General features: G+C 41.8%; 1 protein-coding gene and 1 long non-coding RNA gene across 7 annotated transcripts in view; both read right to left on the minus strand.

Annotated features, from left to right (window-relative positions):
• usp2a (ubiquitin specific peptidase 2a) overlaps positions 1–15052 on the minus strand; it is a 32275-nt gene extending 17223 nt beyond the window's left edge. For 2 of the 6 annotated variants that reach the window (XM_017694777.2, XM_017694774.2), the window contains exons 1-3: positions 13405–13509; positions 12661–12752; positions 7694–8409 (exon numbers count right to left, since the gene is read on the minus strand). In XM_017694777.2, the coding sequence (XP_017550266.1) occupies positions 7694–8365 (672 nt within the window). In that variant the 5' untranslated portion in view covers positions 8366–8409; positions 12661–12752; positions 13405–13509. The other 4 variants (XM_017694779.2, XM_017694778.2, XM_017694776.2 and 1 more) reach the window with 3 other exon arrangements.
• LOC119265795 lies at positions 1865–2926 on the minus strand. The gene is made up of 2 exons (XR_005131736.1): positions 2542–2926; positions 1865–2030 (listed from the first exon to the last, which is right to left on the minus strand). It is a non-coding gene; the product is annotated as an uncharacterized LOC119265795 (long non-coding RNA).
• Positions 15053–15741: the final 689 nt, after the last annotated feature.

Raw genomic sequence — 15741 nt, forward strand, 5'->3', positions numbered from 1 at the left:
AATTCCACAATGAAAAGACAAAAAATTCATATAATCAACACACAATAGAAAAGAGTGGGCTGAATTTGACATTATATAACCAGAAACCAGTGGGAATAGTGATCCCTCACGAAAGCTTAGCGAGAGCTTAGTGATGGAGACTGCATGCAACACCAATGACATAAAAAGCTGTGAGTTTTCCAAAACATCCACTCACTTAGTCATTGCTCTGTTTCTATTTCCAATCAATTCATGTAGTCTGTTTCTGACCATCCCTGTATCCCTGGGCACTGTTTCTGACCATACAGGTTGCTCATACCTTGGCTTGATTAATCAGGAGCCCCACGAACGTGGACACCAACACGGACCCTGGCACAGACGTTTTCCGCCGCACGTCCTGCTTCAGAAAGGGAAAGGACGTGGCTGGGGGCTCCTCTGGGATGGTCACATTGTAGGACTGTCGCATGCTGGGCATGATGGTCAGCCTCCTTTAAAAACCACCACTCTCAAACCAGAGTTCAACTGAGCCCTCTCTCTCTCTCTCACTCTCTTCCGACACCTGTTACTACTAAGCTTCAGCGATGCTCTCCTCTCCTCAGCTCCCGGTCTCGAGCTGGTTCTTCATAGAGACAAACTGTGTTCAGGATAGGTCAGTGAAGTGGAGAGTCATAGCAGAGTACCAAAATGACAGGAACAAACAGAAGAACGTGAATAATAAAAATCCGTCATAGGTCAGCGTAGAGATGAGCAACCGGTGTGGGCAATGAGATGTTCGTGTTCTCGGACCTCCCCTATATTGCGGTTGCATTCCTCTTTACTACGCTGAGCTCCCGCCCACCTCGGCTTAGCGCTGACGTCAGACACGCGTCGCTTTATTTTCTTCTTTCCCACCCGTTTTCCGTCAAGCCCGCTGGAACGGGCCAGCCGCACGGCAGAGTCGCGTCAACAGAAGCTCAAAATGTTTGATGGTCACATGATTCACGCAGAGTTCAGATTCAGTCCCAGCGGGCAGTTTAAACCCCAGTCAATAAACGCATCGATTTACAGTATTTATATAGAAAACCAACGTGTGTGTGTGTGTAGTTACAACAATATGACATATTTCAAAGTAAAAATCGCTACTATTTAAGGATTAAACAGCTATCATTACTTTCCTTGTTGACATGTTGGGTTAACGTCAACATGCTTTCAGAGTGTTTTATCGTTGTTTATCGCTTTAAATAGCTTTTAATATTATAGATAAGTTCTTAAACTTGTGCGGTAGTTTAGATTAGTCATACCCTAGTGTGTACTGGTATTAATTCTCTAACATTAATATATCTTTAATGGAAGGTTGTTTCAGTGATCCCAATGCCTAGATCATCTTAATGACTTGATCACTACTGTGAACTTTATGACTTCCAGAAAGGACAGAAGGAGAAGGAGCCACAGAAATGTGTTGGGGCTGCATATGCAAAACTCTGCTGTTTAAAAGGGCACATTAAAACACATCACATGCAGACAGGACAGGTCATCATAAACACATCTATTCCTATTTGTACACATATACACATATTTTATGTATCTTGTCTTTTTACTATGCACACATTTACTGTGATGGATTCATTAAATAAAGCTAACTAACTCAAACATGAATAGCCCGGCAGGCAGTTTGTCTGTGCCCTTTTCTCCACGTTATCCTTTTTTGCTCTGTTGCATGGAGATGCTTCAGGTGCTCAGAGAAAAGAGTGAAATGTTTAGATTCTCCACTGAAACAGAGAAGAGAAAAAAACTGCTGGCTCAAGTCAGCAGGAGCAATTCCTAAATAACATACCATCACTGAAGATAAACAACAACAACAACAACGTGACCGCATACATTTCACAAACAAAAGCCACACCACTGGGAAGCTTAATCACGTGTTTATTAAAAATAAGGAACAGGTAAAGACTTGTAAAACCCAGGGAGTTGAGACTCAGGGTGCAGGGTGGGGGTGCTGTCTTACTGTGGGGGGTCTTTAGGCTGAGCTGAATCCCCCCGTGGTTCTTGCCATTAATCCAAAGTCAACTGAACTGCAACATGATGCACAGACAACAGTCAACAGATTCACAGAGCCTGCAAACACTCAACCCGCAAGTCTTATATTCGTTTACTCTTTAAAGTCCAATATGCGCTATAAATCCATATCTACAGTGACGTATCACGAAAACAGCTCTTACATTAGCTCTAAAATGCCTAACGTTAGTCTCATTTTCTCTCCTCCACCTCCACCCCACAAGCTCATGCCCCAATACTATATTTAACTGATACTTAACTCCCACCCACCCCGCGAAAAATCACGTTCAGAAGCCTTTTTCTATAAACCCAACAACGGTGAATGAAATGACATTAAGACGGGATTTCACAGTTACTAGGCTGTTTGCGGTTAGCATTATAGCCTGCTAGCTTTACTCAGTATCCTCTGTTAACGTTCCCTAAATCTACTATTTTAATCGGGGATAGTCCACTGATATAGTTTAATATACGTGTTAATTTGATTCAGATGTGCTTATTATGTATAAACTGATTCTTTCTTTGTTTTACCCGTTAAAAGAGCATCACAACCAGTCTTTTCTGCTGAAACTCGGCTGCGCTGCTAGCATTTGCTGCTAACATCCGGCAACTACTGCGAGGCTCCCTGATTGGCCATCGCTGGAAAACGCGGCCCACTGGACTGGACGGAGCTACCGCTACTCTCTTACATGGCAAGTCCCAGCCAATCCTAGCCCAGGACGCGAGATCATAGTAGCCAATCACAGTGCACGGAGGCGGGACTTCTCACAAAACGAGTGGGGGAATAAACAACGGCTAAAAAGACACAGAGGACTTTCTGATTGAATGTGCCTGATGCGCCAGCGTTAAACGACACACTGCTTTTGCTTTCTACTATAAAAACGTCTTCTTCAAAATAAAGAACGACGTCCGAGGAAGTACGGAAACACGTTTAAAGATGTTTTGCGTGTAAAACTGTGTGAAAAACTGACTAAATGCAAACACTCTGCACGTGTTAAGGATGTAAACGATGCCGTTCACACATTTTCAGCAGATACGAGCAATGAACTGTAAACTCCTATTAAAACAGTGATAAAGTTATGAAAGAGCTAAATGTGGCGCATAAAGAGGCCTGCTGGGCAATCTCCCGGGAACCCACTACTCCTATTATTAGAGGAGAATCAGACTGATAGCGACGGTGAGGGAAATGAAAATGGGACGTGTCTGATCGCGACTCAAAGTCCTCTCAGTGGTCTTAATGTATAAACGATGGCGCTAAACTGGATGTGGCTGAGGTCAGGATGATCAGGAGGCAAGCTCCACGTGCTACTAAAAGTCACGTGAGCTGGTGTTGTGCCCCCGGCCTGGAATCAAAGATATTAGGACATGATAGAGAACATAGTATTGAGACTGAAGAATCCAAAGCATATCCTACAGTGTGATCTGCAAGCTGCTTGTTCTACTGCAGCTGGTTTACTGATGTGCTTAAAACACATCCTAGTTTCAAGAGGCCTTCAAAAAGGCACTGAAGAGGGTCCTGTCCAATTCCACCCACTAGTTAGGAGGGTGAAGGCAAGCACAAGCTTCTCTCAAGTCATGTGAAGCGATTCACCACATCTTTTAAAACGGCTGCTAACATGATGCCAGCTGGACAGCTGGACATGCTCGGAGGAGAGCGCTAACCGCCAGCTCTGTTACGTCAGCCAACAGACGCCTGCGCTGGTTAAAACTGCACTGAATGATAGGATAGCAGGAGGGCCATCCTACCCATTCAGAGAGAGTGAGGTCAATTGTGCTCTCTTGGACTCCCAGCCACGGATGGTTGTAGCATCACCAGGGACTGAGCTTGCAATCTCCTGATAATAGAACCAACACTTACATGGTTGAGCCACTGGGGTTCCCCTGAAGAATGTCTTACTGATAGGTGAGGGTTAGCTGACATATCAGAGGCCAAGAGAAAGACAGTTAACACCTTAAAATCCCTGCCTTATTACCATTTGACGCCAACAATTTAGTAACAGCATGTGCTGTGAGAGAAACTGGCCGAGTTATTTTTAAATTATAGAAGTGTGTAATAAATGTTTGGAACCGCTGAAGAGTCCAGGCCATTTAAGGGGTAAAGTTGACCACGCTTGTTAACAAATAGCCTAGAGAGAGTTTCCATGCACATGCACATCTCCTTATTTCAATAGCCTGAAGAGAACAAACAGTACTGCACATGTTGAACCATATAGAAAATTGTACTAAATAACAGCAGTGGGTGAGGTAAGCTGGTGTTTGTGGGTCTGTTGGTGGCCTGATGTCTCGCTCGGGGTGAGCACGAGCCTCATGACTAGGTTTATGTACAAAACAAACAGCTCAAGACGAGGAGTGTTTGTGTACATGCATGCTTGTGTGCATGTTTTTTCACATACAGTTTTGATGACAATACCAGCACTATTCAGTGGAAACGTAAAATATTCCAAAACGAGGAAAAGACTTTTCAATACAGGTAAATGAATAACCTCATTATTTTGTGTTTATCTTGACCTTCATTTCTAACTTTGACCTACATTTTCAATTACTGATAATTAGCTGCTGGGTGAAGAAGAGCATAATTGATGTCACCGGCTTTTGTTTTACACACACACACACACACACACACACACACACACACACACACACACACATATATATATATATATATATACACACAAACATATACATACATACATACATACATACATACATATATATATACATACATACATATATACATATATATATATATATATATATATATATATATATATATATATATATATATATATATACACACACACACACACACACAGACACACACACACACACACACACACACACACAGGGTCTTAATATCTGAATACAGTGTCATTTTCTATGTACTGACAATTTACAACACTTTTATGAAGCCATAAAACCTGTTATTAATTCAGCACTTGTGTGGATCAAATCTGTATCCCTTTAGTTTGGCTGTGTAAGGAGTCCTAAATAAGCTTCCAAAATAAACAAGCCCATGTATTATAGCATTCAGCAAACTGAGATCTTTGTCAGCAACAGTGTTAATCCATAGAGCTCTTCAAACACATGACATATACCCAGAGGGATGATCTGTCTTTCTGCAGAAACAGAATTTACTGCCCTTTCCACTGCCTCCTGCTTACCAGAAAACAAGAGAATAAAAAGTTCTGAACATCCTGCTTGTGCATTACAGTGATATCACTGATAACCAAGCGTACTAGTGCCAAGAACACAGAATACTCAGCTTGACTGAGATAACTTCTTTTAGGTGATGTTCATTAAGCTACACTGGGATTTTTGTTTTCTCAGAACGACCTTATCTGCCTACAGTTAACATTGGTGACAGAGCCTGGACTGGACGACATACAAAACTGAATGTTGAAATTATTACGTCAGTCTGGGGCCAACAAAATAACAACATTTTCTTTTCGTCTGAGTGAGACTCGCAAAACTTAGAGTGGCGGGTGTCTGGCAGGAAAACTGTGTTAATGCTCTCCAGACACATAATCGCTCCAGTACTAACTCAGACACTCAGGCTACTCAAATACCACAAAATATGCTGTTACTGGAAATTTGGTATTTGGTTCTTGCATCTACAGCTCTGCTGAATTTAAGTGAAGCCAACCTTATTTCAGCTTTTCATTCAGGGTCACCACTTGATTCCTCTACTGGTAGGTAATTTACCTCTTATATGGTAAAGCTGTAAAACATGGACTCCTCAAAACATGACAAAACCTACTTGTTTTGGGAAATTATTCAGTTATTCTCAGGAAGTTGCAAACTGTCGCTGTCCAAAAACAAGTATCTCCAAAACAGCAACTTATCAGAAGAAAGCAAAAACATTCTTTAGTTAGTAAGTAAGTTAATGTGACTAGATTTCTGTAATTCTATTTTACTTATATTGGTCCATTCATCATAAAATGTCCAAAAAAATAAAAAATAAATAAAAATAATGGAAGTATCTTTTTGGACACGGATGAAATAATGCCCTTCCCTAGTGCAAACAATACAGCTTAGGCACGATCTGATTGCATATACCGCTCTTCCTTTTTTACCATTTACATTGATTTGTCTGCTATCTTCATTTGTGTGTACCGACCTGGTTCAGTGTCTTCTAAATGGCCTGAATTCAATCAGCCCGGGATATTCAGAGCATTAGCAGGAGAATTAAAGTGAGTTGATTAGTGCACTCAGGCGAGCACTGTTGAAATGATTGGTTTGTGAAATTCCCAGATGTGTAGACTAATCTGTTAAATCCAGACAACTCATTTTAAAGTCAGACAGACACTGCTCCAAATTTAGCTCGGTCTTCTGCGTTGACAAGCAAGCGAGCTAATGATAATAATGACAATTTATTAGGCACCTTAAGTGCCAAACGGTTGCCTGTCACAGTTAGTAATGCTAAATACAAACCTTTATCTTCATCTTGTTTCTTTATCTTAGCCAATGAGGATTCAGCAGCTGGTACCTGAACTCCATAAAGACGCACACTGTGACACTTCAGTGTCGTATATCTGAGCAGTGACTCAACATTCTTTCCGTGTGTCACAATCTCCCTGGATGCCATTGTTCTCAGTCAAATGAGGCAGTCAGTCAGCAATACCACATCACCCCACAAACAAGGGACAATCAGACTGCATAAAAGTCCTTCAGGAATGGAAATGACAAAATACTGCGCAACATGCAAACCATACTTTCAGATGCGTGTGCCCACAAAAATGCGCACAAGTTTAACTTTACAACGGTGCCCCCCAATGGAGCTCTACAATACAACATCTTCTGTAACTGCCCACATGACCAGACTACCTCCACCAAGCAAACACTAAGGATGGGTGAAGCTATTTGAATATCCAAGTATCTGCAATCTTAGCATTCATTTACCTAACCAAATATCTGAACAACGTATATGCAGTTTGAAATAAAATAAATCATGTATTATCTTGTACATTTTCAACTCATTAAGCAACATGGAACTGCTGAGAATATCAGAACACATGCAGCTGATACTGTACCTCACATTAAGAGAAACTGTAGGTCAACTGGTAGTAAGTTAAAGGGGGTAATCCACCAACTGCTCTTCACCACTTTTGGTTTAACTAAATCCCTAAGATGTAAGCAAAGTACTTCAAACTGCTTCGATCAAGTTCTAGAGAAACTTGCTGTGGGTAAAAATGGGTACAAATATGTTATCTGTTGCCTGAGACACTGTTTTACAATAAATCTAAGAAAAGCTTTAGGCTAAAATGTTATTTTTTTATTTCTGGCACATGCAGTTTGTTGTAAGGCAAATGGTACAATTTACCATTACTTTACTATTGCCAGTACTAATGGTCATTTTTGGATAGAAAATAAATGGCTATACTTGTGCTGTAACCTTGTAAACTTGTGCTCGCAACCCTGGTTCCTATCAAAGCCATTGTAAAGAAATCAGAAATCGGAAGTTCCTCTACATTGATCCATTACACATCAAATCACTATGAATGACTTTCTTTACATCTTAACAACTGAATTATAATTAACAGATGGTAATGTTTAGATTTTTTTATGGGATACTGAAAATGTATCTGTAATGTGTATATTCAAACAGTAAAAAGGGTTCAAGTACATCCTTAGCACACAGCATAGACTGCCCTTAGAGAATGTGAGTGAACGTCATGAATCTTACCAGTGAATCCCTGACTGGTGAGGTGGAGCGGCCATTCAAGGTGGAGAAGCGCCTGCTGCTGGTGCTGCTGAGGGCCTCCTGCGTGGAGCTTCGTGACAGGCCATATCCAGAGCGTGAGCTGCTGCTGTAGCACTCTGTGTTGTCACTGGCTTGGCTCCTGTAGGTCTGTTTCAGGCTGGAGCTGCTGCTGGAGGCTTCACTCAGGCCCAGTGAGGACAGGTCCCTCGTCAGGTCGCTCTGACTTACTGACTTGCGGCGGCTGAGGGAGACACTGGAAGAGGAGATGCTGGAGGGCGAGGCTGAGAGGTAGCTGGACTGGGCCGACGAGTAGCCATACCCCGAGTAGCCTGAGCCCCCGTTGAGGCCTGAGCCGTAGCCCTTGACAGGTGTGCGGCTCAGGCTCTCGCTGCGCCGGCCAGTCAGCAGGTCGGTGCTGCGGGGGACAGGCCGACCACGGTCGGGCTCGGATGAGGCACTGTAGTTCCGGACGCGGCTGGTGCTGGAGCTCAGGTAGCTGGACGAGGAGTAGCCAGATGAGGAGGAGGTTTTGTAGGGAAGCTTGTCCCGATCAAAGGAGCTCAGCGAAGGGGTCAAGGAGGAGCTGTATGAGCTATAGTGGCTCGTATAGGAAGAGCCGGCATAGCGCTTAGCCGTGGAGGAGACGCGAGACATGCTGGGAGGTCAGCCGGAGGCGAGGCAGTGGCAGGCCGCATCGACTGTAAAAGACAACATCAATGAATCGTCTGGGATTCTCAATTCACGATCAGGGTATTTAGTTCTTTCTGAGGTTTGATAAGTTGGAGCACAAGAAGACACAGTAGTGCCACATTTAAAATGAACTGAAAAGCACATAGTGACTTTATCACAATAATTAGGGGTGCACTGATACCACTTGTTCCCTTCTAATGCCAATACTCATTACTCTTACCTAACTACTAGGGCTGGGCAATATGAAAATATTCATTGTTTTTTAGATAAATTACATCACATTTTGCCATAATTTATCGTGGACATCCTCAGTACTTCTACAACACTGACCAACGTGATGTTTCATTACAATGAGAGCATAATTAGTCATGTTTATTAGGATTTAGCGCAGTGAAGTTTGTGGAATGTTAAATAAAAATCATTGTGCAAGTTTTTGATAGTATTTTTGTGAATGTGGCAGGACAGGTTCTTTTTTGTCCACTTAAACTTTTTAGATGTCAAAATGAGTAAATATTGTGATATATGTGTATCAAAAAATTCTTGAAGCATCGTGACATTTTATTTTTGCCATATCACCAACCTCTAGTCAATATTCAATACTTGCCTACAAATCCTGATATCTACACCACTTTTAACATACTTTATTTTGGCTTAAGCAGTATTCTGTGTCACAAATAAAAACCTAAGACTGAATAAAAGGCATTTACTGGTTGGATATCTTCACATTTGAATGGATTCAGAGCTACAAAAAGTGCTCTTTTGCATGGTTTTTCTTTAGATGCTTCATTAAATTTGATGTCTTGAAAGCCTTGCTGGTGAGGCCATGTTGGCGTTACAGATTTTGCATTGAGCATCTTTTACAACTGTTTGTCTCATACGTGAAATAATCCCACGTTGCCGACATGATACTCGTTTCAGTTAAACTCCATCTACTGGCACACTTGTGCATCAGAAATTGCTTCATGGTATCAGTGTTCTCTATTGCTGATCGTGATACTGTATTCATGTGATACTATTGGGCCAAAACAAATATGGGATCATACTGGTGCAACACTAGCGATAATGCTGGTGTTCTCAGAAAACAGACCACCTCAGAGACCAGACCTCAACATTACTTAAATTGTGAGAGGCTGAAAATACAACCAACTGCCAAGACTGAACTTTAGAGTTGTGTTATTTCTTTGAAAAACTGAAAAATGTCAAGAATGGAAGTTTACTGCTGAAAAATTATCTATATATTTGATTTGAGGCTTCTGTGCAATTTTATGCTAAATAAGTGTCCTCTGCTATAGTCCTGAATAAATGGACATTAAGTAAATGAAAGGGTGATCTCTGACTTCCACTGTTCACTCTTATAAATGAATAATGGCAATTAATAACTAATAATAACTTATTAGTTAATTAATAATAAAGCTTAGTTACTTTTTATCATTCTGCAACCTGCATGCTGACAGTGAGTCAGAGAGCAAAAACTAAAATTTTCATGTGCTTATCTATGCAATGTGAAACTATGCATGCACTGGCGCTAAATACTGGATGACTTTGTGTTGTATGGAGAGTGCTGTGCTCTTAAACCCTTAAAGCATTGATGGCTAAGAACACGTGACTGTCCTCCAAGCCCAGCACACACTATACGTGGAGGTATGTAAGCAGGGGACATGCTGCTTACGTAGAACATTGCGTCAAGTTGTGCCACTAGCTGCCTCCTACATTTTTTCATGGCGGACTTGTCCGGCGCTGCGGCCAGGGCAGTGCACCACAGCCCCTGCTGTTTTTGTGTGTAACGTGAGAGTCTCCTGAGTGGAGCTGCATGTTAAAGTGGCACAGTTTGTTCTGGTGCAGAGAGACAGGCTCTTGTTCACAAGGCAGTGCAGCATCTGAATAAATAAAAGTATCTGGTGTTGTTGATCCGTGTTGGGTTCAGTACCAAGGCTCCTGTTTCTTTAATCGATCTCTCTCTCCCTCTCTTTGCTCTCTCTGTCTCTCTCACTCTCTCATTCAAACACGGACATGCAATTTGCTTTCTTTCCTCTCTCTCTCCGTCTCTCTCTCTTAGTGCAGGCCACAGAAGCATCAATAATTCAACATATAGATCTGGGGTAGGCAGCACACTGGAGGAAGTCCAAAGCACACAGCACACCATGACTGCTCGCATACACACTTACTACAGATGCCTTAAGACAGTTGTCTGCCACTGTCAAAGCATGTTCCCTTCTTGTCCTTCACAAAGTAAACAACAGCTAACTGACAGCGCGGAGCATTGTAATCCGTTTCCAAGGTGTGTTGCTAAGCAAACCTAGACTAAACAGAGCCATTCAGGAGCTTTCTTTCACTTTTTACTGAACTTTCTACCATATGAAAGGAACACAGATACTTGTTTCTAGCCTAAATAGATTTATACATTAGTTATCTTTGACTCTTCATTAAACGTTTTACCCTATAAGATAGATTCAGATACTCTTTTAGCCTAAAAATAGATTTATACATTAGTTATCTTTGACACTTTATTAAAAGTTTTACCCTATATGAGAGATTCAGAATGCAGATATTTTTCTACCCTCAACTTATCCATACGTAGCATTCTTTGACTTATTGTTACATTTTCTACCCTATTCATTCTAGCCTACACAGATCCACACAAGGGCTTTTGCTGAGTTTTTATTTTAAGATGGATTCAGATACTTTTCCAGCCTAAATGATCCATACAGGACTTTCTTTGATGTTTTTTTTTACCCCATTAGCCTAACACCGTTTGTTTTAGCCTAAACAGATCCAGCCTTCCCATGCTGTATTATTATATACTTTTACCCTGAAAGAACAACGGAGATTGTATTTTCTTGCTTAAACAGATCCATATTAGAGCTTATACAGATCCATATTAGAGCTTATATTACAGCCCTTATTCTACCATATAAGGGCTGGTTCTTGGCATGGCTACCTCTTTTTTGTGCATATTAACGCAAAAAAGCCCAAACAGCACAAAAGTGTACTTTCTATGAATAGAAATGTAAAGAAGCCAGATTGTTTCTCAAACCAGTTGTGGAACTTGAGAGATGTGTTTTAGACAATTCTGACACTTCAGACTGAGTGTTGAATCAGCACGAAGACAGGTGTGAAGTGCTATGGGAGAGTATATGTGTGGACCATTGATGAGTCAGAAGTGCGCTTCCATCGTGGCGGATGATGAGAGTAGCCAAACATTCAATACAGACACAGCCTAACAAGGACTAATATACGAGCGTGTGTCAGTGATAACAGGGCTGAGAGTGGATCAGAATGCTCGATTCTGAAAGGCACAGTCACTATTGTGCACCTTTTAACTGAACCCTATGTTTATTTTACATTTCCATTTTTGTTTAATGTACTCTTTTAGCCTCACAAACTGCAGCAAAACAAAAACAAAACAAAGCCCAGGCAAAATGGTATTCAACAATATCAATGTTGTGTTAACGGCAACAAAAAAACATCAAAAATACACTAAAGAGACAAAGTAATGAAACAAAGCAAAGAAGTGGCACCCAAAACACGATGAATGCCATTCCCACATTTCAATTTTTTTTTTTTTTTTTAACATAAACAGCGCTTGTGGTGAGTATGTTGAATACTTAAGGCAGAGTCTTAGGCACAGCTATATTTACCTTGAAACATGAGCAGATAGGAGCTCTACGTCTGTCAGGACCAAACTGACGCCTCAGCCCTCCCTTCTGACCAATGACAGACCACTATGATTCCGCTCTCAGCTAAACTCAGCCCTTCCTCCAATATCACAAGCTCAGAAATGTGCACCTTCTAGCATGTTTGTGCTCCCCCTGTGTTTCCAGCACCTTCTAGATCTGACTTTAAAGCGCTGAGCGCTATCTGGTGATATGAACATTGTCAATGCATCAAGAAGACTGGCTTGACTGATCTTTAATTAGCACATCAAACATTTTTGAAAGTAGCACTGTAAGACTACACATCACAATCTGCAGAGCTCGTTTAGAAGTTTTAAATGTGGCAAAATGAAGGAAATATAGAAAAGTGCATGTATTATAGGTTAAAGACACAATCAGAAGCCAATGTAAGAAACAGGTTAGTTTTCAAAGCAGTTTAATTTGACTCCATTATGTTAATTATATTTAAAATATCAAACAACAAAGAATCAACCAACAGCTATACAGGGATTCGGTCTTTGTGTACGCAGACAACAGCAGTGGTTGCTTCCCTTTCAGTATGTGGTGCGCACTCTGGTAGCAGACGGGTGTTAGGTTATGGGGTACCTGCTGTAAGTAGAGCCGTTCTCAGTTCCAACTGACGTAAATACCGTGGTCGCAAGTTGTCATATCTCACATCCACCTCTCATTGCTCAAACCTGAAGAAATGCAAGGAGGGAACAGTTGTTAGGGCATTGGCTAGTGAGAACAAAAAATATGATCCAATCCTTAAATATTTACCACCATCAACTGCAATTGCCCTCTGGGATCAATGAAGGAGTCTGATCAGATTATCAAAAGCCAGAAAAAAGTTGGCTCCATAGCCGCTGACAAAATCAAACATATAACTTTCCATTTGAAATATGAAAACATACAGATTTCTGGTTTCCTCAGAGTAATCCTTAATATAACTCAGACCTTCAAACAGGCACTCAGCTTGGGTAATTAAAAAAAATCCTCATATCATGACAAATATAGGTTATTCCATAAGCCTGTACTTAATCTGCTCCATGATCCATGACATCTATGTTGTACAGTTGCATAACATGAACGTTCCTAGCATCCTTTAAAATTAGGAGTCTTATTCACAAAGTGGTTCTAGCATCGCAAAACATGCAGCACTTCAACAGCCAGTTGTAAAGTCCTCGGTAAATCCACAACGCCACAATAAAGCATGAGTGATGAACCTGTAAAGCGCCGTCTTTCCCCTTAGAAAGGTCCTGTGTACTCAAGCACCAGGCGAAGATTTAAAAAAAAAAAAAAAGGCAGAAGTGTAAAAGGTAAAGTTTGTAAATTGGAGGTGAGGCTCACCAGTGTTTTCTGTAGCTATGCAGTGTGCTGTTTGGGAGGCTGTGGCCCCTGAGCCAGAGAACTAGGGAGGGATTGTATGAGCACAGTGATCCAGAATGCCAGAGATCATGTTACTGGGATGGTAAATATAGCTATCGCCTACGACCTCGGTCGGTCATTCAACACTTAGTGGCATTCCACTTTGCTCTTAAAGGCCTAGAATGGATGCTTTTTATGGGCAGGTGGGCTGTGTACCTGTTTCTTTAATGAAACTGTGAAGGAGTAACTCCTCAGTATGATGGTTTGTCACTGTTGGCTTAACTGGCAGCCTTGCACAGAGAAAAGTTGCCCAACTCACATATGACCTGTCAGAATTTCAAATTTACACATTTTCCCCATTTGCCCAAATGTAAACTAGCCAAGATTTGCTTGGTGCCAGAGGTTTGCTTCCTGTGGAACTATGAGGTTAATATAACAAATAAAACGATTTTGGTGACACAGATTCTAGCTACACCAGCCTTGTAGCTTTAGTGAAGACTAAGAAAGCAAACTTCAGAGTTCAACCATGTCTAGACTGACTGGCCAGGTTTGGGGTGAGAGGACAGTCGTGCACTTGAGATTTGTGTAATGAATTACTTATTTAACTGTAAGGAACATTTGTAAGAAGAAGGTGGGAGAGGTTCCGTGTTTATAAAGCAGAGAAAAGAAAAGCGTGCAGGCAATCAATCCTCCCATGTCCTGTTGCCTTGCGTAGGTTGTTCACTTGGGTGGGTTTGTTGGCAACTTCAGAGGTTGAGTTGATGCCATCTCGTTCAGCCTTAGCAACAGAATGAAGTGCACCAGAAGGGTGCTTCGGTGTACTTGCATGAAACTGCACTTGGCTTTTTGACACTTGAAAACAAAACATGGAAAAGGCTGACCTTTGAGCCAAGCTATTACAGGAAGAAGATGAAGGTGAGGCAGGGATGGACTGAAACCAAACAAACTTGGACCAGCTCGCAGCTTTGTGTCAGCCATTCTTGGAGTAAGGTTTCAGTGAACTCCATGGCCTGCACTGTGGCTAAAATACAGTAGCTCAAACTTTGCAGTGCTGATTTAAAGACTCTGGTAAACTGCCCAAACGGCCGTTCAGTTCATGTCTACTCAGTTAACCCGCCTGGACACGCACCGGTGGCCACAGTGGTCGAATATATGAATCCCCTGCTGTTTGTCCGCTGCAAAACTAAGCAAATTAAGGCTCGGAGGTGGCAAGCAGGGGAAGCGGTGTGGGTGAAGAGAAAAGGGCAGTTATTAGCCATTAGCTGGCCAATGAAAGAACGGGTGGAACAACGGAATTGCTTGTTATCACACAGAACAGCTAGTAAGTCGGAGTTAGCTGGCTGGCTAACTATGAAAAGGCTACGGACAACCGAGCGAGCCCGAGTCATATGGAGAGAGAAGAATGTTGAGGGAGAGCGGCGCATTACTCACCACACTGTACCGTAACCATCCTCCTGTGGTCCTCCAACAGAGCCTTCCCATTTACTCCTAACCCACTTCGGACTCTGCTCAGCGACGAGAGGATCGGACACTCGAACGGGTAACGCTAAACCGATACGGCTGGAGTCTCAGCCGGTAAAGTCTGTTTAATGCTGCGCTTTTGCGTTTGTAAAATTCCAAGATGTGCGTTCTAATAACGGTTCTCTCGCTTTAACTGTGACGTCAGTTGCCCGTCCTGGCAGCTCATTGGCCAATGTCCCTCATCTAACGTCACACGGTGTCACCGCCCACACCATCGCCTTGGTGACGGACTAAACACTTCGTTGTGACGAGCGGTGGCGGTGAAAAATAGCAGATCAGTTTTAAAGGTCTGTAAATCAGCAGGTATAAATGACTATTAACGTGTTATTAAGGCGCATTCTCACCACACATTGGGACTAAACAGTGTTAGGACGTTTGTGCCATACTTAACATAATCATGTTAAGTTCATCGTAATGGGACACAAACTACCTTTTACAAAATCAGCTAATGTGTTTCAGATCACCCTGCGGCTGATCCACTTCCACTCTGGTTGTTTGAACTGACTTCTGCAGGTTTGCATCCACAATGCCCCACTTCTAGGTTCCGAGCAAGCAGAAACAGCCCCAGCGCTGCGCTTTACAGTAACCTTAATGCAGTCTGGTTGGAATTTTTCTCCAGGCTCTCTCCACACAGTCTACCATTAGTTTGATATTGTTCCAAAAGTATTCTTCTCTCTGAAACAATGATGATTTTATTAAACATCTGGTAAAGTAAACTAAAGGACTTCAGTATTTTTTATTATTATATATTTTTTTAACCAATGGTTTGTGTCCAAATACAGCACTAGGCAAAAGTCA

This window comes from Pygocentrus nattereri, chromosome 17 (genome assembly GCF_015220715.1).
Source record: "Pygocentrus nattereri isolate fPygNat1 chromosome 17, fPygNat1.pri, whole genome shotgun sequence".
Lineage (NCBI taxonomy): Eukaryota > Metazoa > Chordata > Actinopteri > Characiformes > Serrasalmidae > Pygocentrus > Pygocentrus nattereri.